The sequence below is a fragment of the Tamandua tetradactyla genome, chromosome 8 (genome assembly GCF_023851605.1).
Source record: "Tamandua tetradactyla isolate mTamTet1 chromosome 8, mTamTet1.pri, whole genome shotgun sequence".
Classification (NCBI taxonomy): domain Eukaryota; kingdom Metazoa; phylum Chordata; class Mammalia; order Pilosa; family Myrmecophagidae; genus Tamandua; species Tamandua tetradactyla.
The window spans coordinates 48879770-48905716 of record NC_135334.1 but is presented as its reverse complement, the minus strand read 5'-3'; the positions used below and the strand labels follow the sequence as shown (position 1 = coordinate 48905716).

Below are 25947 nucleotides of genomic sequence, written 5' to 3'. Positions count from 1 at the left end.
GGTACAAGAGAGAAAATAGGATTTAACAAATGAGTATGACTGCTGAATCACTATATTAATATTCCTTCTAGCCTCCCGTGTTTTGGAGCAGCTAGAAGGAAGAATCTGAGATGGTTTGGTAGCCCATGACAAACTCTGGGATCTGTTTTGTAACTACTTTTTGAAGTGTGCTTTGAAAATTGTTGCTTTTTCTTTCTTTGCTTTATATATGTGTTATATAAATGTTATATTTTACAATATAAAATGTTAAAAAAACAAAGGAGAAATTAAGACATATACAGATAAAGAGTTATTACCAGGGCAACTGCCCTACAAGAAATGCTAAAGAGAGTACTTAGGGCTGAAAAAAATAAAACACAGTAGATAGCAACTCAAAGCCATAAGAGAAATAAAGAACATTGGTACAAGTAACTACAGGTTTTAGGTTATAGGTAGATAAAAAATACTGTATTATTGTGCTTTTGGTTTGTAATTGCTTTTTCCCCATGTATGTCTTAACAGGCAAATGTGTAAAATGACATTTAAAATTTATGCTAATGGGCAGACAATGTATAAAGATGCATTCTGAGACAATAATAATATAAAGGGATGAAATGGAGCTATATATGAGTAGAGTTTGTATACCACTGAAATTAGGTTGGTACCAGTTGAACTGGACTATAATTAGTTTAAGATGGTCACTGTGATTACAAAGGAAACAACTAAAAAAATAGAGAAAAGGAATTCAAAATGTTATAACATAAAAAAATTATATAAAAAAGGCAGTAATGGAGTTATTGAGGGAGAAACCATACAAGAAATATAAAAACAAATAGCTAAATGGCAGAAGTAAATCCTTCTTTCTCAGTTATTACTTTCAATGTCAATGGATTTAACTCCCCTACTAAAGACAGAGATTGGCAAATTGGTTGCATAAGCCAAAAGGAAAAATAGATAAAATTGGGCCTCATCAAAATTAAAAACGTTTGTGCATCAAAGGACATTATTAAGAAAGTAAAAAAAGAATTTACAGGACGGGGGAAAATATTTGGAAACCATATATCAGATAAAAGTTTAATATCCAGAATACATAAAGAACCCCTACAACTCAACAATAAAAAGACAAACATATTTAAAAATGGGCCAAGGACTAAGAGAGTTCAAATAGAGTTGAGAGGCTATTTTGGAGGCTACTTCAATTAGATATTGCTAATTGCCACGGTTTGCCAAACCCCATCTAAAACCTTTCTTGTTAACCCCAAAGAACACCTAGGGTTTTACCTGAGATTCTACAAAAGTTTCATGCACTAAAATTACTCTCCAGAAACCTTCAGCCTCCAGATACTTCCTAGGTTAGATAAGTCCTGAAACTTAGAGGGGCCAGTCTCTCCAAAAACATCAACCAATTCCAGCCCCCATCCTATGTTGTGGATACCACTTTCCAACCGGAAAAAGTTAGAATGGAAATAGCAAAAAAAAAACAAAAACAAAAACAAAAAACCTAAAGATTGGGAGAAGGAGCAAAGGAGAAGGAGGAGTTATAACAGAGAAGATAAGATTTAACAAATGAGTATGACTGCTGAATCATTATATTGGTATTTCTCCAGGGTATTGTAGCAGCTAGAAGGAAAAACCAGAAATAGTAGAGCTGTTACCCATAGCAAACTCTGAAATCTGTTCTATAACTACTTGTTACAATGTACTTCAAAATTTATTGCTTTTCAAAAAAATTTGTTGCTTTTCATACAATTTCACATTAAAATGTTTTTGAAACATCTAATTTGTCTGTTTTTGATATAGCCATTCCAGCTCTCTTATGATTTTTCTTTGCATTCTTTTACTTGCAACCTTTTTTGTGACTTTGAATCTAAGATATCATCAGTGACTAGTTGAATCTTGTTTTTTTATCCTGTGTGAAAACCTCTGTGTTTTAACTTGGGTGTTTAAACCATTCATATTTAATAAAATTATTGGTATGGTTTGATTTACATTTGTCATTTTGCCATTTGTTTCCTGTATGTCTTCTGTCTTTTTCATTCCTCTGGTCCTCTCTTATCACTTTGTTTTGTGTTAAACAAATATTTTTTAGTGTACTGTTTCAGTTCTGTTGATTTTTTTTTAATTTAAAAATTTTTTTAAGCATAGCAACATACAAACACAAATATTCTTACAATATGATCATTCCATTCTTGGTATACAATCAATAACTCACAATATCATCACATAGTTATATATTCACTACCATGATCATTTCTTAGAACATTTGCATCAATTCAGAAAAAGAAAAAAAACTCACACATACCATATGCCTTACCCCTCCCTCTCATTGACTGCTAGTATTTCCATCTACCCAATATATTTTAGCCTTTGTTTCCCCTATTTTTCTATATCCCTTACTACTCCCTTTCATTGATCACTGGCATTTCAATCTACTAAATTTATTTTAACATTTGTTCCCCCTATTATTTATCTATTTTTAATCCATATGTCCATGCCATAGATGAACGGAGCATCAGACACAAGGTTTTCACAATCACACAGTCACATTGTGAAAGCAATATCATTATACAATCATCTTCAAGAAACATGGCTACTGGAACACAGCTCTACATTTTCAGGCACTTCCCTCCAGCCTCTCCATTACGTCTTGAATAACAAGGTGATATCTACTTAATGCATAAGAATAACCTCCAGGACAACCTCTTAACTCTGTTTGAAATCTCTCAGCCATTGACACTTTATTTTATCTCATTTCTCTCTTCTCCCTTTTGGTTGAGAAGCTTTTCTCAATCCCTTGATGCTGAGTCCCAGCTTATTCTAGGATTTCTAGAATTGAAATTGACAGGAAGGTTGACAGGTTGACAGGAAGGTTTACACACCTGGGAGTCATGTCCCATGTAGAGAGGGGGAGGGCAGTGAGTTTGCTTGTTGTATTGGCTGAGAGAGAGAGGCCACATCTGAGCAACAAAAGAGGTTCTCTGGGGGTGACTCTTAGGCCTAATTTTAAGTAGGCTTAGCCTTTGCGGGGATAAGTTTCATATGAACAAACCCCAAGATTAAGGGCTTGGCCTATTGCTTTGGTTGTTCCTATTGCTTGTGAGAATATCAGGAATTCTCCACATTGAATTTTCTGGACCATCCTTATAAGAAATACTAAAGGACCCTCCTTCTAAGGAATACTAAAGGAAATCCTTCAGATTGAAAGGATATGATAGCAGATCATATTCTTTCAATCTGAAGGAAAATGGAAAGCAGGTGAAATGGGAAAAATGTGAATTAATATAAAAGGACGTATAAACATATTTTTCTTTTCTTCTCTTAACTTATTTAAAAGTAAGACGTATAAAGCACAATAATACTATTGTAGTATTACACCTTTAGTAGGGCATGAAATTTTGTAGGTTTGTCCAAAGTGCTGCCCCAATAAATCCCAGAGTGATTTGAACAGAAGTAAAAAAGTATTTGCAAAGGCTCCTTGGAGAAATGGCGAGAAAGGGGGAAAATTCAACTTCCACTCTCTTTCCTTCTTTTGTGCTATTATTGTCACAATACTAATACAATAGTATTATTGTCACAATAATAATACAATAGTATTATTGTACTTTATACTTCTTACTTTTAAACAAGTTGAGAGAAGAAAAGAAAAACATGTTCATACGTCCTTTTATATTAATTCACATTTTCCCCATTTCACCTGCTTTCCATTTTCCTTCAGATTGAAAGAATATGATCTTCTATCATATCCTTTCGATCTGAAGGATTTCCTTTAGTATTCCTTAGAAGGAGGGTCCTTTCGTATTCCTTATAAGGATGGTCCAGAAATTCTCTCAGTCTTGGTTTATCTAGAATATCTTTATTTTGCCTTTAATTTTTACAGCTAGTTTTGCTGAATATAGGATATATATATATATTTTGCCCAGCACTTTCAGTTTGTCATCCCACTGTATTCTGCCTCCAGTGTTTCAGACAAGAATTCAATTGTCAATTATGCTGGTGCTCCCCTGTATGAGATGAGCCATTTTTCTCTTTCTGGTTTCAATATTTTCTCTTTGTCTTTCTTGTTAAACCTGTTGAAAGTTGTGGTAAGTCTATGTGTGGATCTCTCTGTATTTATCCTGCTTGTGGTTCTTTAAGCATCTTTGATGTGTAGCTTAATGGTTTTTCAAGAGATTTGAAAAGTTTTTGGTCATTATTTCTTCAAAAGCTTTTTATGTTTCTTTTATCTCTGTCTTACTTCTGTGAACTACTATTAAACATATTTTTGTACCCTTGTTGTTATCCTCCAGGTCTCTGAGGTTCTGTTAATTTTCTGAAGTCTTTTTTCTCTGTCTCTTCTACAGATAGGGTAATTCCTATTGATCTATCTTTAAGTTCACTAATTCATTCTCCTACCATCTCGAATCTGTTTTGAACCTCTCTAAGTGAATTTTTATTTCATTTATTGTACCTTTCCAAGCCAATTTTGTTCTTTTTTCATAATTTCTTTGTCCATATGGAGATTCTTTGCTGAATCATTTTGTCTACTTTCCTTTAATTCTTTTACCATAGTTTCTTTTAGTTGTTTGAACATACTTATAATAGCTGCTTTGAAGTCTTAATCTGCTAAATCCAATATCTGGGGATACTTAGAGACAATTTTTATTGAGAGAGAGTTTTCTATTGACTAATTTTGTTTGCCTGCACCTGGGCCCACACTTTCCTGTGTCATTGTATATCTTATCATTTTTTGTTGAAAACTAGACCTTTTAAAATAATATATCATAGCAACTCTGAATTCTGACCCTCCTGAAGGATGTTTTTGATACTGTTTGGTTCCATGTTTACTAACTTTCTTAGGCTAGGTATTTGAAATCTGTCTCCCTCAGTGATGTGTGGCCATTGATGAGCCTGCTCATCAATTTATTTTATTTAAAAAATAGGTTCTTTTATTTTTAAGCCTGGATTCTGATTGGAGTGGTCACTCCAATGTCTGCTTGGCTTAGTGGTCAGCACTAAGCAAATGATTGGACAGAGGTTGTACTTAAACATCTCAAGTATGTGAGACTTGTATCCTCTGCCAAATGGATCTGTGGATGAATAGGGAACACATCCACATTTCAAGCTGTTTTCATCTGCCTTGGCTTTTACATTCTCTTGGGCCCTTTTGCCACTGCACTTTGCAGTCACACAGCCTCCAGGTTGGTCAGAAATAGGATATGAATTACTTGGGCCCTCTCTTGTCTCTGTTGTGCATGCATACAGCCTTAACCAGGAATATGATTGCTCAATTACCATGACAACCTCAGGCTAGTAGAGCCAAGCAGTTGCTCCTTCATTTTCTCTTGTCAACAGGATTATCACTACTACCAACACCACTGCTGTTAAAGGGCATTGCTCACGACTCTAGACTGAGTGAGTCCCCTTCAACCATGGCAACAATGCTGCTGATCTTCATGTCCTGCTTAATTTTGCCAAATCATCTCTCCAGTCAAACTGAGGATATGAAGTAGGTGGGTTAGGAACAGCCCCAGGCAAGAATCCCATACATTCCCACTCTTTTTAACTGGTGTTCAGCGGTTTTTCAAATCTAAACATTGTTCTTTGCCTTTATTCAATTTCCAGAGCACTCAAATATTTGTTTTCTTTATCAGTTTTTTTCAGCTTTATAGTTGCTTGAGGGAGAGGACCTGCTGACCTCTGTTTTCTCTCTCTCTCTCTCTCTCTCTCTCCATGTTTATGCTATAAATATTTTACTCTGATGATTATTTTACATTTCAGTACTTTAAAAATTAGAATTATCTTCTCCCCTCTCACTTTCTTTTAATCAGCTTTTGTCTTGGCTATAGCTGTCTTGGAATCTCTGCTCAATTCAACTTAAGTGTTTACTGTGAATCAAACACAATGCTGGATACCAGCGTTGCAAAGATGAGTAAGTATAGTCATTGTCTCCAAGATGTTCATCTAGAAGAGAGATAGAGAATAGAGCATGGAAGAAAGTGTGTGGGATTCATGTTAAGCTGCTACTGTATGTGCATGTGCTATAATTTTTATATGCATTGTATCAATTAACAATAGAATGAAGTAGTGCTTTCTTGATCACTTAGTGAGATATGATTAAGTATTAAGCCTATTTTTAAATAAACTTTACTAGGTTTTTGAAATATAGAAAAGAATAAAAAAGGGGAAAATAGCCCACAATCTGGTTCCCTAAATACACACTAAAAATAAAAAAATTAAAGAAAAAAGTAGTATATGAAAATGGTTAGAAATTCTTAAGAGTACAAAGAGGTATATAAAAAAAAGTAAAGCCTCCTTTCACTTGTTTCTCATAAAAAAGGCAATAACCTTTAGCAATTTCTTATAAATTTTTCTTGGAAATTTTTCTTTTCATATATTAGTGTATGTATGTGTGTCTGTGACTATACAAAAGGTATCATACTATAATACAGGTACTGTCTTTTATTCACTTTTTACTTTATCTTGGAGACTTTCCCATATTAGTACATTTAGATAGAGCTCCTCTTAAATAGTTGTACAGTATTCCATTGAATAAATGTATCAATTTGGTATTGATTGCTATTTAGGTTGCTTTCAGTTTTGGCTTACTACCATCAATGCTACAATGAACATTCCAGTTCATGTATTTTTACAAACATTTTCAAGTATATTTCTAGGATAAATTCTTAAAAGTGAAATTTCTAGTTTTATTCAGATAAATTGTTTTTGATAGAAATTGCCAAGCTGTCCTCCAAAAGACTATCTTACTTTCTACCATCTTTTTATGATCTGTACTATTTCTCCCATAACTCTACCAACCCTCAATATTCTCAAACTTAAAAATTTTTGCTGCTCTGATAGGTGAAAATGTGTAATATCATTTTTAAAAGCTCACTCATCCTAGAAAATACACAAACAAGTGGGGTTTTATATTCTTACATTGTTAATTTCCCAAAATCTTTGACAAACTCCATCTTACAAATGACTTTCAGAATAATTTAATTAACTTTCTACCCCCAGATCACTTCTAAGTTTATACTGACACTTTGTTTTGTATCCCAAATGATTTCCCTCATCTTGAGTGGCAGCACCAAAAGATTTGTTTGGGGACTTTAGCTCCTCTTTTGAGTGCTATCCATCAATCCTCCTGCCCCAGCCTGCTCCCATAATTATAAGCAAAGGGCAAGTTGTGAATGAAAGACTCTCTAGACAAATTTCTATTTGTGTTGAATTGTAGCATATTGTCTAAGTAAAATGAGTGATATCAACTGAATCTTCAAGACAAGTCCCTATCAACCTAAACTCCTGACCCCTCAGCCTCTCCTACATATAAATTCAGAAGCCTCCATACCATACATTTTTATTCATAGGCTTTGGATAAAGGAAGTGTTATGAAATGTCACTTATTCACTATTTTATTTATCAGCTATGTACTGAGCACCCATCATCAGAGGCACTAGGATAGGTTCTGGAGATATAATCACAAACAAAAGGAAACTTGGTCCCTGCTGTCATGGAACTTACAATCTAAGCAAAAGAAATACATTAATCAAGCAATTACACACAAACACAAATATGTACAATTAAAACCTTAGGCAAGTAACAGCCAATGTTTACTGAATGCTTGTTATATGCCAGGAACTGTGATAAATATTTTATAGATAAATTATGTAAGCCTTAACAACCCTATGAGGTAGGTGTTATAATTATATTCATCATATTTCTGATAAGAAAGTAACACTCATAGAAGAGAAGAAGTTGCCCAAGTCACATAACTAATAAGTGATGGAGATAGAATTTAATTCTAGGCAGTCTAACTCCAGAGCCTATGAGCTTAACCACTGGCTCTAATGCCCTTCTTATCATGTGAATGCCTATTAGAAACCCAACCATGTTAAACACATTTGACCTTCATCCCAAGAGTGGTGGGAACCATGGAATGATTTTAAGCAAGGAACAATATTATCCAATTTAAGATTTGAGAGGATCATTTTTGTTATAGCTTGGAGAATGGAATAGAGAGGCATAAGATACAGTGAAGCCAGTTAGAAGGCTACTGCAGAAGTCCAAGTGAGAAATGAGTTTAGACTGGGGTCATGGTGGTGGAGATGGATATAAATGGATGAATTTGAGAAGAAGCAAAGACAGGCCCTTGTGGTGCTTTGGAAATGGGGGTGAGAAAGAGGAAGATGACAAGAATGTTTCCTTTGCTTCTGGCTTGTGACATTGAATACTAGTGGTACTTTTCACTGAGAAAGGAGGCAGTAGCTAATGCTCAGATTTGGAAGAAGAGAATTAATGCTTCTTATGAAAGACTGCATTTGAGGTCTCTTTGAGATATACAAGTGCAAATGTCAAGTAAATAGTTGTATTCCTAATGCCAGCATGTGGTCAGTATCCAGTATGTTTGTTGAATGAATGAGCAAATGACTGACTGGTGAATGAACTTGGAGTATGTCCACTTCTATCACCCTCTCTGCCATTCTCCTTCCAGCCTTTTCACTACCTGCCAAGCTCCTACTTTTCTTTTCAGGCCCCTCAATTCCCATCTTCATTATGAAACTTCTGATGATTTAAATTTGCACAGATTGGTTTCCCACCTTCTTCCCAAGTGATTTTCAAACTATTTTCAGCAGTGGACTTTCATCAATTGGAAAATCTTGTGGCATCTTAGTTAACAAAACAGAAACAAAGGAGATGCTCTGCCCACTTGCCTCCCCTCCCTCTGTGGTAGACCCTTCACCTTACATGGTACAAGTCTCCTCTGGGGCTATCCCACACAATTTAACCCCAAATTATACTCAGTACATCACCGTGTTTTATTCTCCAATTGTCCCATATGTTTAAAATACATACCTGGTCTGCCCAAGAGAGCAGTAAAATCCTTGAAGGCAGGGCAAGTGTTTTATAGTTCCTTTCTGTCTCTCATGAGCTGGTGCTGATACTGTAAGAAGTGCTCCACCTCACCCTAAAGTGCTCATTATTTCTTCCGCTGCTTCTCTTTCTCTTCTTTTTTTTTTATTTACGCTTTTTATTTTGAAATAATTTCAAACCTACAGTGTCCTGACCCGCAGGACAGTCAACGGGGTCCGCCACCTGCTGAGGGAAGAATGGCTATGGGACAGAGAGACGCAAGAAGGACAGCAAGACAGGATTCTGATCAAGCTGCAAATTTTATTAAGCAAGCCGGGTGTATATATATCGGCTTGGGGAGGGAGTAGGGTATGTGGGGCATTATGATAGGAGGGAGTTCGCGCCGGCGGGGAGGGCTGCTTAGATAATTGGTGGGGAATTCGCGCTGGCGGGAAGGTCCCGGCGGGAACCTATTTCCGTGAAGAACCTTGTTGTACTATATAGATGCCATTGCATTAGCCGGGGTGGCCATGTTGGCTCAATCGCTATCTTAGGTTAGCCTCTGGTCCCCAACACTACAGGACAGTTGCAAAAGTAATACAAAACACATACAGAGAACTCCAACACATCCTCCTTTCAGATTCTAAGATCCACCAACTTTAACATCTTGCCACATTTGCCAAATCATTCAATCTATCCATCCATCCATCCATTGATCCATCCATCATCTATTTATCTACCCACATATCTGTATATCTGTCTATTTATTTATCTATTTTCTGGACATTTGACAGTAGGTTATATACATCCTGCTCTTTGAACACTTAATACTTCCATGTACATTTCCTAAGAACAAGGATATTTACTTATGTAACATCTTAAGTACCATTATCAGATTCAAGAAATTTAACATTGATATAAAGCCTACAGTCTTTATTCCAATTTTTTTCATATGTCCCAATAATGTTCTTTTGAACCTTTTTGTCTGCATTATTAGATCCTGTTCAGGGTCATATATTACATTTAATTATTGCTGTCTCTTTAGTTGTAGAAACATATATATAACATAAATTTTCCCATCTCACTCACCCCCAAGTATACTATTCAGTAGATTTAGTAACATTCACAATGTTGCAGTGCCCTAACCACCATCCATCACCAGAACTTTCACATCACCCCTAAACAGAAACCCTACACTCATGCATTAGCTCCCCATCCCCCCATAACCTGTAATCTATTTTCTGTCTCTATGAGTTTTCATATTCTAGCTATTTCATATAAATGGAATTATGCAATCTACCCCTTTGTGTCTGACTTATTTCACTCAACATGATGTCTGCAGGGTCATACATGTAAGTATTCATTCCTTTTTAAGGCTGAGTAATATTCCATTGTATGTATTACTGTATTTTGTTTATCTGTTCTGCTGATGGGCATTGGGTTGCTTTTACCTTTTCACTATTGTAAATAATGCTGTTTTGAATATTGGTGTACAAGTATTTGTTCAAGTCCCTACTTTCAATTATTTTGGGTATCTACCTAGAAAAGGGATTGCCAGTCATACAATAGTTCTATATTTAACTTTTTCAGGTACCACCAAACTGTTTTCAACTGCAGCTGCACCATTTTACATTCCCACCAATAATGTATGATGGTTGCTATTTCTCCACATCCTCGCCAGCACTTATTTACCATTTGTTTGCTTGTTTTAATAATAGCCATTCTAGCGGGTATGAGATAGTATCTCATTAAAGTTTTGATTTGCATTTCCCTAATGGCTAATAATGTTTAATGTCTTCTCATGTCCTTATTGGCCATTTATATATTTTCTTTAGAGGAATGTCTATACAAATCTTTGCCTCTTTTTAAAATTGGGTTATTTTCTTTTTGTTATTGAGTCGTAGGAATTCTTTATACATTCTGGGTATTAGACCCCTTATCAGATATGTAGTTTCCAAATATTATCTCCCATTCTGTTGTTTGTCTTTTCAGTTTCTTAATAATGTCATTAGATGCACGGAAGTTTTTAATTTTATGAAGTGCAGTTTATCTGGTTCTTCTTTTATTGCTCCTGCTTTTGGTGCAAAGTCTAAGAATCCAATTCCTAGTATAAGGTCTCAAAGATATTTCCCTGTGTTTTCTTCTATGAGTGTTATAGTTTTAATTTTTATATTTAGGTTGTTGATCTACTTTTGAATTAATTTTTAAATAAGATGTAAAGTAGGGGTCTACTTTCATTCTTTTGCATGTGAATAGCCAGTTTTATCAGTACCATTTGTTGAAGAGACTGTTCTTTCTCCATTGAGTAGACTTGACTCCCTTGTCAAAAATCTCCTTCTCTTTTTAGTTGATGTTAGTAAAGTGAATTGAAATCTTCCTGAGTGGTACAGGAGACCCATCAGAAGGAATCCTTATTGTAAGCATTTATTAAGTTCCTGGTTTTGTGTGCAGCACTGCTTATGGAAGAATGTATATGTACTTGGGGTAGATATCAACATTCCAGTTTTACTTATAGAAAACTGAGGCACTGAAAGTTTAGGTAATTTGCCTAAAGTCCCATAGAAATACATTTTAATTTGATTGTGTTCCATTCCATAGCTCTGGCCTTTTCCGTGATAGCATGTGAGACTCTAGGTTTTAACCATATTTTATCTTTTTTTATAGGAGCCCTTTACCCAGATGGAACATCTGGAAAGAACAAGGATGATGACATGGTTCCTCCTGGACAAAACTACACCTATGTCTGGCCAGTGAGGGAAGAATATGCACCTGCCCCAGCAGATGCTAACTGCCTGACCTGGGTGTACCATTCTCACATCGATGCCCCTAAGGACATCTGCTCTGGACTAATTGGCCCACTGCTGGTGTGTAAGGAAGGTAAGAAATTAGGGCTATTCCAAGTAACTTTTTGCTGTGTTGAAAAGTGTATATAAGATTCAGGTCTTATTTGCCTAACTCCCTTGCTACATATGGAATCTGCTTCTTCTAAACCTTCCTTAAAATTAGGGAAATTATTCTAACATAGAAGATTAATGACACCATAGGAAGATTAATATGACACTACAAAACTGAGAATTATATGGAACAGTGGATACATAGAATCAGTAATACAGATTTCTGACTAAGAACCAGCATTCTGAAACTTATATGCTTTTTTTTAGATAGAGAAATTCCATATTAATATCTGTACCTGCTACACACAAAATGAAAAATTTAGTCAAATGACCAGAGATGCCTTTGCGCCATCATTTCATCCAAGTAATCAGTATGCTATTTTATTCCCTATTTATTTATTTTTATGTCTGTGGCGGCTTTCCAAGTGTGTGGTTGCAAAGATGTCTATTTTATGACTTTCTTCTTTTATGGTTTTATAATTTCCATTAAAGCCCTTATGCTCTTGGTTACCCTCATATAGGTCTCTGACAAACTTCAACTTTACTGGATGCCATTGGCAGGAAGCAACATTCACCTTGATTTAGTTCACCTTGAACTTTTTTCTCTATTTTTCTGAATGTTTCTGATAGGTGTCCTGAATAAACATTCAGGTACAAGGACTGATGTCGACCGAGAGTTTGTTATAATGTTTACTCTGGTGGATGAGAACCAAAGCTGGTACCTCAATGAAAATATCAGACATTTCTGCACTGACCCTGATTCAGTTGACAAAGAAGATGCTGTTTTCCAGAGGAGTAACAAAATGCACGGTGAGTATCTCCCACAAGTTAACAAATACATACCTAGTCTCTGTGTGTGTATCTTATAATACAATGGTCGCAAAATAACGTGGAAATGTTGAACCTAATTTTCTAAGATTTATAACTTAGTAATGAGAAGGCTTCCTAGTTTGCTAGCTGCTGGAATGCAATATACCAGAAATGGACTGGCTTTTTAAAAAGGGGAATTTAATAAGTTACAAGTTTACAGTTCTAAGGCCGTGAAAATGTCCCAATTAAAGCAAGTCTATGGAAGCGTCCAATCTAAGGCATCCAGGGAACGATACCTTGATTTAAGAAGGCCAGTGAAGTTCAGGGTTTCTCCCTCAAGTGGAAAGGCACATGGCAAACATGGTCAGGGTTTCTCTATCATCTGAAAAGGCACATGACGAACACCGTGTTGTATGCTAGCTTCCTCTTCAGGCCTCCTTCTTCCTGAAGCTCCCCCAGGGGCATTCTTCATCTCCAAAGGTCACTGGCTGACTCTTGCTTCGTGACTCTTGTCATTCTGTTGTCCTTCTCTGCTCTCTCCAAATCTCCAGCTTTCTCCAAAATGTTTCCTCTTTTATAGGATTCCAGGAAGCTAATCAAGAACCACCTGAGTCGGTGGGCTCACATATCCATCTAATCAAGTTTAATACCCACAACTGATTATGTCACATCTCTGTGGCAATAACCCAATCAAGTTTCCAATCTATACCACTGAATAGGGATTAAGGGAAATGGTTTCTCCCACGAGATTGATTAGGATTAAAACATGGCTTTTCTAGGATACATAAATCCTTCCAAATTGGCACAGAAGGATATAGAATATGATACATGTCAAAGCCTAAAACTTTCTGAGAAGGGACAAGACAATAAACGTGTTAAATTGGGTATAAAATAAAACTGTGGTACAGAAAATGGAAGGATTCATGCTATGATAAGGATAAATCAAGGTGTAAGAGGAACCTAGAGGGTAAGTTAGTTTAGATTGACAGAAAGTAGAAAAGAGAATGAAATCATTATTGTATGATAATCCTGTGTTTTGCAGCCTCTTGCTTTATCTAATAACCATTTTTTAGATGATTGCTAAATATCAAGAACTATGCTATGTATAGGGTATAAGTGCACACTTGTGAGCTTGTTAGCTTTCCCAATTTTTCACTTCTTTTACGTAGGATTTTCCTGCTGGATGCATTTGTTGTCTGTCTGTTCTTTGACATTCAGTTCAGCTTATTCTGGACCACTAGCTTAGGTTTTGTTTAACAGAGGAGAATTTTTCAGTTCTTGTATTCTTGTTTCTTGCCCTGCCTGTATGGTGCCTTTCCCCCCACCACCCTTAGGAGGGTCTACTTAGGTAGACCCCAGACGGATTTTCCCAGACCAAACTGTTCTCCTATTAGGAGGAAAGAGTCTCCTGTGTCAGTTTTGCCTATGGGTGAGACCCAGCAGGTTGAAAGACTTTCCTGTGAAGTCTCTGGACTCTGTTTTTCTTATCCTGCCCAAGTATGTGGCACATGTCTGCCTGCAGGTCCCACCAGCATAAGATGATGCGGTACCTTTAACTTTGGCAGACTCTCCCTGCTGGGGGCGTGGTGGAGACAGAGGAGAGGTTGTAGGTTGGCTTTAATGGCTTCCAATTTTCAAGCCCTGGTGTCTGAATTCCTTGAGGGAGGGATTCCACCTGAGTTGGGCCCCACCCCTCCCCCGGGGAAGGCACATGCTCCAGACAAGTTCTCAAACAAGCTTGTTTCTGCCTATGCCTGGGGCAGTTGCAGCCTGAGAAGTCCTGTCGCTGTATCCAAAGGCAGTGGAGGCTTTATAGAAACACAGCCGCAAAAACCTGTTCCTTTTTTTTTTCTTTTTCTGTCAACCCTGCCCCCTTGGTGCCGGGACAAAAATCAGCAACCTCCGCTTTGACCAGGTTCACCTGAGCTGGGGGCCTATTTTTAGTAGTCAGAATTTGTGAATTAATTCCACACTTTGAAGCTTAGTTGCACTTTGCCCCTGCTGCTGGGAACTCATGGTTCTGGGGGGGCTCGCAGCTGGTCCAGCTGGTCCAGACCCAGGTACGCTGTGTGTCCGGTTACTGACGTGGCCCCAGGAGCTGTTCTGTACTGTTTCTGGTTATTTAGTAGCTGTTCTGGAGAACAAACTAAATCCCACACCTTGCTAACCCACTGTCTTGGCACCTTCCTCTTTCTCAATTTTTTAAATCAACAAAATTTATTGAGTACCCACTAGGTGCCAGACCCTATTATTTTTGAAAATAGTGAATTCCTGTAGTTACTCTGCCATTTGAGACAAAACAAATACCCATCCCTGTTTTGGGGACCAGTGGTTTAATGCAGAATTACAGGATGTGAAAATTATTACATGGTCTTGTTCTACTCTTTTCCTGGCGAGTTCCAGTGAGCATAAAGAGAATCTTCAATATAAACACCCCATTTCATTCATTAACAAATCTATCTTTTGCTTGTCTGTCTTTAAGAATCATCCTAATTGAGGCAGCTTCAATGTAGCCATAAAATCATAAGAGAGTGGGAAGGAGTTGAAGATCATCTGACATCCCCTGTTTTACAGATGAAGAAACTGAGGTCAAGAGACCATCAGTGGCTTGTCTAAGGTCAAAATGATCGTTAGTGCCAGAGTCCAAATGTGATTCTCAGAACGCTGTTTTCATGATATTACCACCCTGTCTTTTCGTTCCAGTGATATTTTAGCCACCTTGGGTCTAGTGAGTGCTTAGAAAATATTTTAGGAGAGAAGGAAATAAGGGAGGGAGGAAAGGGAGAAGAGAGAGAGGAAGGCTATATATGAAAGATGGAGTAAAAAAAGTTCTAAATTCAAATTGTAGCTATGATGAGTTACTTTTTATCTCTGCTCTTTACAAAATAGGAAGTTTGATCTCAAAAATTGCTGAAAACTACTAATTGTGATGGTTTAAGATTTTGGTGCCCACATAAATCCTTGTAATCTCCTTTAGAGTGACAAATGTCCAACAAAAAGGAATGAATCACATAAGCAAATATAGACTACATTTAAAATAAAAGTTAACTTAAGAAAAAACAGTCCATAGAAGATGCTCAATCAATACATGGTTTATTGAATAAACTGTTTAAATTTTACCTTTAAATTTGCTGAAATGATTTAGAATGAATTGTGCCGTCATTATTATCTCAGTAATGACACTTTTAAACACAGTTTTTAATTTAAGAAGTAACATGACATTTAAAAGCCCTGAATCGAGTTGTTTTTGTTTTTGTTTTGCACTTGGTCAAGTCTGGCCTGCCATTTAAATGATTCACAAGTATTAGCTTCTGGACTTATGACAGAACTCAAACAATTTAAGATTCTGCCTTAGCAAGACCTAGCAAACTTGTTTTTCCTCCCTGTTTTTATAGTAACAAAATATAGGCATGTCTTCTAATCAGTTCATTTCTTCTCCATCTTGCTGCAAGTTTAATTTGTTACTTCAATTAAGTAACTACTGCTATTGCCAGTTTCTTGGCTAGGTTGTAATTGCTTTAAGATGGAGTAAGACAAAGTTTCTAGCCTCAAGGAATTCAGTCTGTGGAGAGGGCAGAAATGCAAATGAAGGATTATACTGAGCAGTAACTGAGCCATCATGGAAGTATAAGCAGCCTGTGCTTACCTCTGCCCTCATTGTTATGTTCACACAGCAGCTCCAAGGCTGTTTTGAGTGTGTGGTGGTCTTACTTATACATATGGAACAATATTTTTTTAAAGGAGCCATGTTTTTCTGCACCACAGCATTCCATCTGAGCTGGTTTTAGTATTTATTACCGACATGATAGACCTTATGGTCCCACTACCTCTACAAGGGATTCTCTTCCACTACTGTATTTCTCTTTTTCAGCCCTCAATGGATACCTCTTTGGAAACTTCCCTGAACCTGAGATGTGCGTTGGTGAAGCTGTGTCCTGGCACCTGTTTGGAATGGGGAATGAGATAGACATTCATTCCATCTATTTTTATGGTAACACCTTCCTCAGCAGAGGGCATCGCACCGATGTGGTCAATCTGTTCCCAGCCACCTTCTTGACATTAGAAATGATAGTCGAAAATCCTGGAAAATGGATGATAACTTGTCAAGTCAATGATCATCTACAAGGTAAAAAAAAAAAAAAGGGACAGACTATGAACTATAATTAACAGTAATATGTTAATATTCTTTCATCAACTGTAACAAATGTACCACACCAATACTAGGGGTCAACAATGGGGGGGGGAGATAAAGGGTTTGGGATGTTTTAAGTTTTCTTTTTTCTTTTATCTCATATATATATATATATGTATTTATCTGGAGTATTGAAAATGTTCGAAAATTAATTGTGATGATTGCATAAATATGTGATAATACTGGGACCCATTATCATAGACTTTGGATGGATTGTATGGTATATAAATATATCTAAATAAAATTGCATTAAAAAAAAAGGTGACCATCATCTGGGAATGGTAGCACAGCATTGGAAACGTATTTAACATCACTAAATTATATATGTGAATGTGGTTTTTAAATTTTTTTTATTTTTACATGGGTAGGCACTAGGAATCGAACCCAGGTCTCTGGCATGGCAGGCAAGAGCTCTGCCACTAAGCCACTATAGCCTGCCTGTGAATGTGGCTTAAAAGAGAAATTTTAGGTTGTGTATATGCTACTAGAATAAAAATTTTAAAAACAAACAGGATTATACAACACAATGAATCCTATTATAAACGATGGACTATAGTTAATATTGCAATTATAAAAATGTCCTTTTATGAATTGTAACAAATATACCACATTTTTTTAATGCAAGGCATTAATAGGATGGTATATGGGAAGTCTGCATTTTATGCATGCTTTTTCTGTAAACTTAGAACTTCTCTAATAAAAAAAATATTTCCTGCTTAAACAAACAAGAAAAAAGCACAGACCAGTGTGTAGATGCTGAGGATGGTATAATTAAACCATATGGTCAATAACAAACATTCAGTGCCTGTTGTTACATAGATGCTTGGCTGGGGGGCTTACAAATACACATTAAATGTACAGGAAAATGTACATTTATTTGGCATCCTGCCAACAGATATTTATTGATCACCTCCCTATGAACAAGGTAGGGGTAGGAGTGATTGAATTACATTTTAAGACCCTCAAAGGACATATAATCTGATATACATAGACATTTACAAAATGAATCCAATTTGAGGCAGAATGAGATAAATCCTTTGTGGGTGCTGTACTCACTTCTCTGGAGCAATCAAAGCAGTTTCCTGAAGGAGCTACCTTCTAATCTGAGCCTTGAAATATGGGTAGAAGTTGAATAGATGAAAAAAGGAAAGAAGGCCTACCAGGTGAAGGAAGCATCATGAGCTTGGAAAAACACATGTTTTATTTTGAAGAACTGTAAATAGCATTGGAAATGTCTTTATACATAATTTGGACCAATCCCCCATCCTGTTCTTTTTTTTGGTGTCCAGATTATCATTACTCAAATTCCATCCAATTCTTGAATTTCTTCTTGAACAACTTTTTAAAGTAATTGTAGCAGTACATATCCTCTCTGGATTGCTCTATTATAAAATTTTTTCCTTGTACTGAGACAGAATCCACTGACTTAAAATTTTTTTCATGGGCCATTGTAGGTGCACAATAAACATTTGTTGAGTTGAATACCTGTTGAATGACTTAGTTCTGATTCCTTGGGACTACATAGAATAGGTCTTTATTTAGCTGGACTATGCCAAAGGAGTGATAAGAAAGGCATCTAGAGAGGCAAGGTGGGCCCCATTGGGAGGAGCTTTGAATGGTAAAGCTAAGAAGGTGGGACTGTGTTTGGAGAGTGATTGGGATACTTATTGATCCTTATAAATACTAGTGGCATAATCAGTGCAGTTAATTTAGGACAATAAATATTTTGTCTGTGTGCAGAAAGGATTCAATGGGGATTCTGATACTGGGTGCTACTTAAGAAGCATTGGCCATATTAAAGTTATGAGATGTCAGGGATCTGGCCTGTGATGGTGAAAACAAGAGTGGAAAAAAATGTGTTAATGGGATAGACACAGAAGAAATAATGTTTGATTAAATTTGGAAACTGACCATCAACACTCTATTACTGAAATTTATATTTCTTCCCTCCCCATTATTTTTCTATTATAAATAACACTGATGAATAGCAATTGACTTATTTTTTCACTTTTGTCACTTTCCTTAGGAAAAGCCCTAGATTTGGAATTCCAGGAACCAAGGGTTTGTTTTCTTTAAAAAAAAAGTTTTTTTAAAAAAAACTACCAGGAACAGGAATCTAATCAGGACTACCTGGATAACACATTTATGTTGCAGTTAATCTTAGCCATTAGTCGACTGTGTTATTCCAATTAAATTCAACTCAATAAGCTTTTATTGATCCATTAATATATATAGCACTCACTGTCCTGGGAGGACAAAGATTAACAAGATAAGGTCCCTATTCTTAAAGGATTTAATACTGTCAATCTAGGGAGAAACTAATTTTAAATATATATATATATTTTTTACATGGGCAGGCACCAGGAATCAAACCCAGGTCTCTGGCATGACACGCAAGAATTCTGCCACTGAGCCACCTTTTGCATTGCCCTAGAAACTACTTTTAAAATTAAGACATTAGCAGACATTTGAAACTAGCAAGACTGTCAAGTTTGACTGGTAGCTGTGGACATAAGCTGCTATTTAGACATTCACTGTATTCCCTAAATTGTCCAAACCCTCAGGAAAAACTTATTATTGTAGAAAAATTAGAAAATATATATAAATGACTTTTTTGTGGGGGGAGGGTGCATGGTCTGGGAATCGAACCCGGGTCTCCCTCATGGAAGCTGAGCATTCTACCATAGAACCACCTGTACACCCCCATATAAATGAATTTTTAAAACCAGTAATCCCATCTGGAGACAATGGTGTCACATATTAGTAAATATCCTCCCTCAATTTTTTCTATATCTTTCTAAATAAATTCCACTGTAGTTTTAAAATGAAATCAGTCTATAAATTTCTTTGAAGCTTGCTTTTTCCACTTACTAATATATCACAATTAGATCTTCATTATTTCTAATGTTTCCAATGCCCATTACAAGGAAATTATAATTTACGTAAACAATGCTGTATTACTGAAATTTATATTCCTCCCCTCCCCATTATTTTGCTATTATAAATAACACTGATGAACAGCAATTGACTTTTTTTTTCACTTTTGTCTGAATATTTCCTTAGGAAAGTCCTAGATTTGGAATTCCAGGAACCAATTGGCCACATTCCAATTTAGAAATCGTAATTCTTCCTGTAACGTACACTTTCAGTGTGTGAGCATTCCCTTTTCCCTATCACTCTGTAAGTGCTGAGAATTGTCAGTTTTCTAATCTTTACCAATCTGATACGTGAAATTATTGCTTTGATCACTATTAAGGTTGAGCATTTTTTTCATATGATATATTGGGCAATTGTATTGGAAGATGTGCTTTTTATTTCCTTATTTGTTAACAGTGGTTAACTTATTAATCTTTTGTCATATGTGTCTCAAATCCACCCTAAAACTGGCCATTTATCCTTTGCCTTTAAGTTTGTTTATGATCCTATTTTCTGAACAAAAGTTTTAAATGTTCATAAAAATCATTTCTATTAGTCTTTTTCTGTGATTTCTTCCTTTTGTGAGCATTTATATCTTGGCTTATGGTGTTCCTCTGTTCTGCAGCTGGGATGCTGGGACAATACAATGTTGGTACCTGCAAAGGTGATATTTCTCACCCCAAGATGAAGGGTCAACAGAGGCACTACTTTATTGCTGCTGAAAAAGTTCTTTGGGATTATGGTCCTCAAGGCTACAACAAATTCACTGGTCTGCCCCTAAATGCCTCTGGCAGGTAAACGCTTTTCTCTTTGCTTGGCGTTTCTAATTTTCTCAAAAGAGAAGCATCTGTAAGGCTTTCTGCTGTGATTTCATTTGAATTCTAAGCACTGCTCTAATGAGCACATACATGGAAGACACAGTGGCTGGCTCACGCAGTTCTTATTCCAATGATCAGGCTAAGAGAACTGGCAGAGTATTTATTGCTTTATGACTTGCTGGCTAAATCAAAGGACTATTGGATTCATTCATTCATCCACCCATTTAACATTTCTTGAGTTACTATGTGTAAACCATCATGCCAAGTACCCTGAGAAATACTAAGCTGATGAACTTTGTGTACACAGGGCAGACAGTCTTGAAGAGGGACTAAGGCAAGACTTTCTTTCAGTGGAGATGGACTGGCCAATAAAGGCTACTCTCTTTTTGTTTGTTTAAGGGCACCCTGATGTAAGTTATGACCACTTTCCCTAGAGGTCCTTTTCCTCCCTTTGCAGTAAGATGCCATTTATCCTTCAAAGTCTGTCTCCAGTGTTCTCTCTTAAATGAAAACTGTCTTGATCCAATGAGTCATAATTAATCATTTTCTCTCTGGGCTCCTGTAGCATATAATATTTTTCAAATTGAATCTAAGAATTCATTAATTATATATGCACTATCCTGACTTGTCATTATGGAATCATATGCAGTGATGTCTATGAAAGCATTATCCTATGATCCTTTTTATATTGGGGGGCTGTTTTAAAAATTCTCTTTGTCATCAGTAAGATATCCTTTGTTTTTCTAATTGTAATTTTTATGCATTCATTCATTCTTCCACAAAATTGATGCATTTAAACCTTACCTAAGGAATTTGTTTGAATCATATGATGAATGCTTTGATACCAAAGTTCTCCACTGACCATATTTCTTCAAAAACAGTAACAAGGATTAGCATTTAAGATGATGTCTTAGCAGTCTCTCAGTACTCTGAAATGTCTTCTGAAGTATGAAAGATTAAACTACATTCAACCAATATTTAACATGATATATGAAAGCATAGAATTTTAGGTGCCATGAGGGATGCAAGATGTTTTAGGTAATATTCACACTCTTGGACGGGAAACACAGAAGAGGAGTAACTGTACAAGATATAAATAAGAGCAAGATGAGTGGCCCAGACAATGAGTTCCCTGGGTGTCCCAAGAGAGCTAAGTTAGCCAGGGAAGAGTTCACAGAGGAATTTGGACTTAATCAGGGTTTTGAAGGATCTAAGTAAATAGAGAAGGGAGGGGGATTTTCAATTTTCAAAGTAGGGATTAATGCATAGCACTTATTGTATAGAGGAGAATGATTAGACCAGAATGACTGGCGTAGAGGATTTTCATAGGTGAATAGACATTTGTATGGAGTAACAGGGAGAGAATTTGGGTAAAATAAATAAATTGGATATCAATTGCAAAAAGTCCTTTAATCCTTTATTAAGGAATTTGAACTTTGTTCAATAGGCAATTGGAAGTAATAGAAAGTTTTGGAACAGGTGAATCACAATGGAAATCACCTTTTTGCAAGATTAACCTTGGAATAATGTATATGCTAAGGAAAAAACTGAATGAGCCATTATGAGAGAGAATGCAGGTGGACAATTAGGAGGTTCATATAATGGTTCTAGCACAAGGGCTTGGGGGCCTGAACTAGGATTGTGGTAATAGAAAGACAGAATAGGAAAAGATAGAAGGGTGAAAAAAGTTTCAAATTGAGAATGAACAAGTTAAGGGAATAAGCCAGAAAGTGAAACCAAAGACTGTTCTATTTCTGTGTGACTGGGAGAGTGATGATATCATTAACAGAAATAAGATAGTAAAGAGATAGTATTAGTCAGCATTTAGATTATTGTATTTCACAGCTTTGAAATTTGGTATCTCATGTATTTAGTTTTATTATAACTCTCCATTAATTAAACCATTTGATTAACTGGACACTCCATTCCTTAATCATGCCAGATACCAAAGAGCTTACTATATGCAGAGACTTTTCATATTGACACCAGCAAGAGATAGAGGGATGTTTATTCTGCAAAGAAACCAGTTAGCTCTTTGTTACTTTGTAGGACACCATTCTGGAACTCCAATATTGGTAAGTAAGGAGTTTGCCTGTGTCTTCTTTAGGTGCTAGATTTCTGGGGAATAAAGTATAATGGCTGAGAAAAATGAGCTTGAGTATCATTAAGTTTCTGAAGACTTTTCAGGCTGGTTGACTATTCCTGGGAACTTTGTTGAAGTTTGTGCTAAGTCTTTTCTGGGAGGATGGTGGGTGAATGGGTTGAAGATAATGAAAGGAAGCTCCATGATGAAGGCGTTCAGTGGATATGGAGAGATGTGTTCTCAGGTTCCTCTGTCTTTTTACAGCGACTCTGAGCCCTACTTCAAACAAGGGGACAACAGGATAGGAGGAAAATATTGGAAGGCTCAGTATATGGAATATACTGATGCAACTTTTACTCGAAGAAAGAGTTTCTCTGGGGCAGAAGCCCATCTTGGAATTCTTGGTACGGTAAAATCACCTCTCTTGTTCTGAACCAGGGGAAAGGTTTTAGCTGGGCCTCTGCATCTATAGAAAATGATTTTCCTTTCCATGCTCCTATTTATTTCTTTCTATCTCTTTTCATCCTCTTTCCCCTCCTCTTCTCAATATTTCTCAGGCCCAGTTATCAAGGCAGAAGTGGGTGATACCTTGTTAGTGACCTTTGCCAACAAAGCCGACAAGGTCTACAGCATTTTACCCCATGGTGTGATCTATGACAAGGCATCTGATGCAGCCCCAAACATAGATGGTAAGTCTTGGCTTGTGCCTGGAAAGAAAGCAGGATCTAGATGATGGAGCCAAGGACTTAGAGCTAGACAGACCTGATTCAAATCCTAGTTCTTTTACTTACCAGCTCTGTGAGCTAGAGAATTTATTTAAACTTTCTGAACCATATTCTTCATCATTATGAGTATTTGATGTCCACATCACAGGGCTTTGGGGACAGATGTAGATAATTCAGGACAGGGTCTGGTCCACAGTAGTAGGTTCTTAAGAAATGTTAATTCCTTTCCCTTTTCCTCAATAATGTGGTATACCTCAAAGTGAGCTATTTTCACAATCACTTCTACTTCTGTAAGGTGGGAAGCTTTTCTGCAGAAGGTTGCATGGGATTCTGTGGGTGACTGCTGAGGGGAAAATCTGATTCCAGTGTTTTGTTGACATCAAAATCTTAGACATGGTCTTTGCTCTGTATCTATCAACAGGTAATTCAAAATAAGTTATGTCCTTATTGTCATATACAGCCTCTCCTCATCATTTAATAGGTAGCGCAGACTTTCTCCATATAAGAAAAACAGCTTCTATTCATGATACTGCTCTTGGGAAACTCAAGGTCTCCTTGGTACCCTTCCCCATCACTGCAACAGACATCTTGGCTGCTATTCTAGTTTGCTAGCTGCCAGAATGCAATATAACAGAAATGGAACAGCTTTTTAATGCCTAAGAGTAACCTCCAGGATAACCTCTCGACTCTGTTTGGAATATCTCAGCCATTGACACTTATTTTGTCTCATTTCACTCTTCCCCCTTTTGGTCAAGAAGGTTTTCTCAATCCCTTGATCCTGAGTCTCAGCTCATTCTAGGGGTTTTCTCATTCCCTTGATGCTGAGTCTCAGCTCATTCCAGAATTTCTGTCCCACATTGCCAGAAAGGTCCACACCCCTGGGATTCATGTCCCACGTAGACAGGGGAAGGGTGGTGAGTTTGCTTGTTGTGTTGGCTAGAGAGAAGAGGCCACATCTGAGCAACAAAAGAGATTCTCTTGGGAGTGACTCTTAGGCCTAATTTTTTTTTAATTAATTAAAGAAAAAAAAGAAATTAACACAACATTTAGAAATTATTCCATTCTACATATGCAATCAGTAATTCTTAACATCATCACATAGATGCATGATCATCATTTCTTAGTACATTTGCATCGATTTAGGAAAAGAACTAGCAAAACAACAGAAAAAGATATAGAATGTTAATATAGAGAAAAAAATAAAAATAATAATAACAGTAAAAAAAAAGAAAAGAAAAAAAGACACAAACAAACAAACAGACAAACAAAAACACCCTATAGCTCAGATGCAGCTTCATTCAGTGTTTTAACATGATTACTTTACAATTAGGTATTATTGCGCTGTCCATTTTTTAGTTTTTGTATCTAGTCCTGTTGCACAGTCTGTATCCCTTCAGATCCAATTACCCATTATCTTAGCCTGTTTCTAACTCTTGCTGGTCTCTGTTACCAATGACATATTCCAAGTTTATTCTCGAATGTCGGTTCACATCAGTGAGACCATACAGGATTTGTCCTTTAGTTTTTGGCTAGATTCACTCAGCATAATGTTCTCTAGGTCTGTATTAGTTAGGGTTCTCTAGAGAAACAGAATCAACAGGGAACACTTGCAAATATAAAATTTATGAAAGTGTCTCACGTGACCGTAGGAACGCAGAGTCCAAAATCCACAGGGCAGGCTGCGAAGCTGATGACTCCAATGGATGGCATGGATGAACTCCACAGGAGAGGCTCACCAGCCAAAGCAGGAATGGAACCTGTCTCCTCTGAGTCCTCCTTAAAAGGCTTCCCATGATTGCATTTAGCATCACTAATTGCAGAAGACACTCCCCTTTGGCTGATTACAAATGGAATCAGCTGTGGATGTAGCAGACGTGATCATGACCCAATGCTATGAAATGTCCTCATTGCAACAGACAGGCCAGTGCTTGCCAAATCAGATAAACAGGTACCACAACTTGGCCAAGTTGACACCTGTCCCTAACCATGACAAGGTCCATCCATGTTATTACATGCTTCATAAGTTTATTCTGTCTTAAAGCTGCATAATATTCCATCGTATGTATATACCACAGTTTGTTTAGCCACTCGTCTGTTGATGGACATTTTGGCTGTTTCCATCTCTTTGCAATTGTAAATAATGCTGCTATAAACATTGGTGTGCAAATGTCCGTTTGTGTCTTTGCCCTTATGTCCTTTGAGTAGATACCTAGCAATGATATTGCTGGGTCATATGGCAATTCTATATTCAGTTTTTTGAGGAACCGCCAAACTGCCTTCCACAGTGGTTGCACCATTTGACATTCCCACCAACAGTGGATAAGTGTGCCTCTTTCTCTGCGTCCTCTCCAGCACTTGTCATTTTCTGTTTTGTTGATAATGGCCATTCTGGTGGGTGTGAGATGATATCTCATTGTGGTTTTGATTTGCATTTCTCTAATGGCCAGGGACATTGAGCATCTCTTCATGTGCCTTTTGGCCATTTGTATTTCCTCTTCTGAGAGGTGTCTGTTCAAGTCTTTTTCCCATTTTGTAATTGGGTTGGCTGTCTTTTTGTTGTTGAGTTGGACAATCTCTTTATAAATTCTGGATACTAGACCTTTATCTGATATGTCATTTCCAAATATTGTCTCCCATTGTGTAGGCTATCTTTCTACTTTCTTGATGAAGTTCTTTGATGCACAAAAGTGTTTAATTTTCA

The 25947-nt window shown here is 36.8% G+C and overlaps 1 protein-coding gene across 1 annotated transcript in view; it reads left to right on the top strand.

Annotated features, from left to right (window-relative positions):
• HEPHL1 (hephaestin like 1) overlaps positions 1-25947 on the top strand; it is a 94161-nt gene that overhangs the window by 26377 nt on the left and 41837 nt on the right. Inside the window, exons 3-8 of the mRNA XM_077113239.1 lie at positions 11473-11685; positions 12333-12512; positions 16384-16638; positions 20246-20414; positions 22786-22925; positions 23079-23210. Of these exons, the coding sequence (XP_076969354.1) occupies positions 11473-11685; positions 12333-12512; positions 16384-16638; positions 20246-20414; positions 22786-22925; positions 23079-23210 (1089 nt within the window). The remainder of the gene's footprint in view (positions 1-11472; positions 11686-12332; positions 12513-16383; positions 16639-20245; positions 20415-22785; positions 22926-23078; positions 23211-25947) is intronic.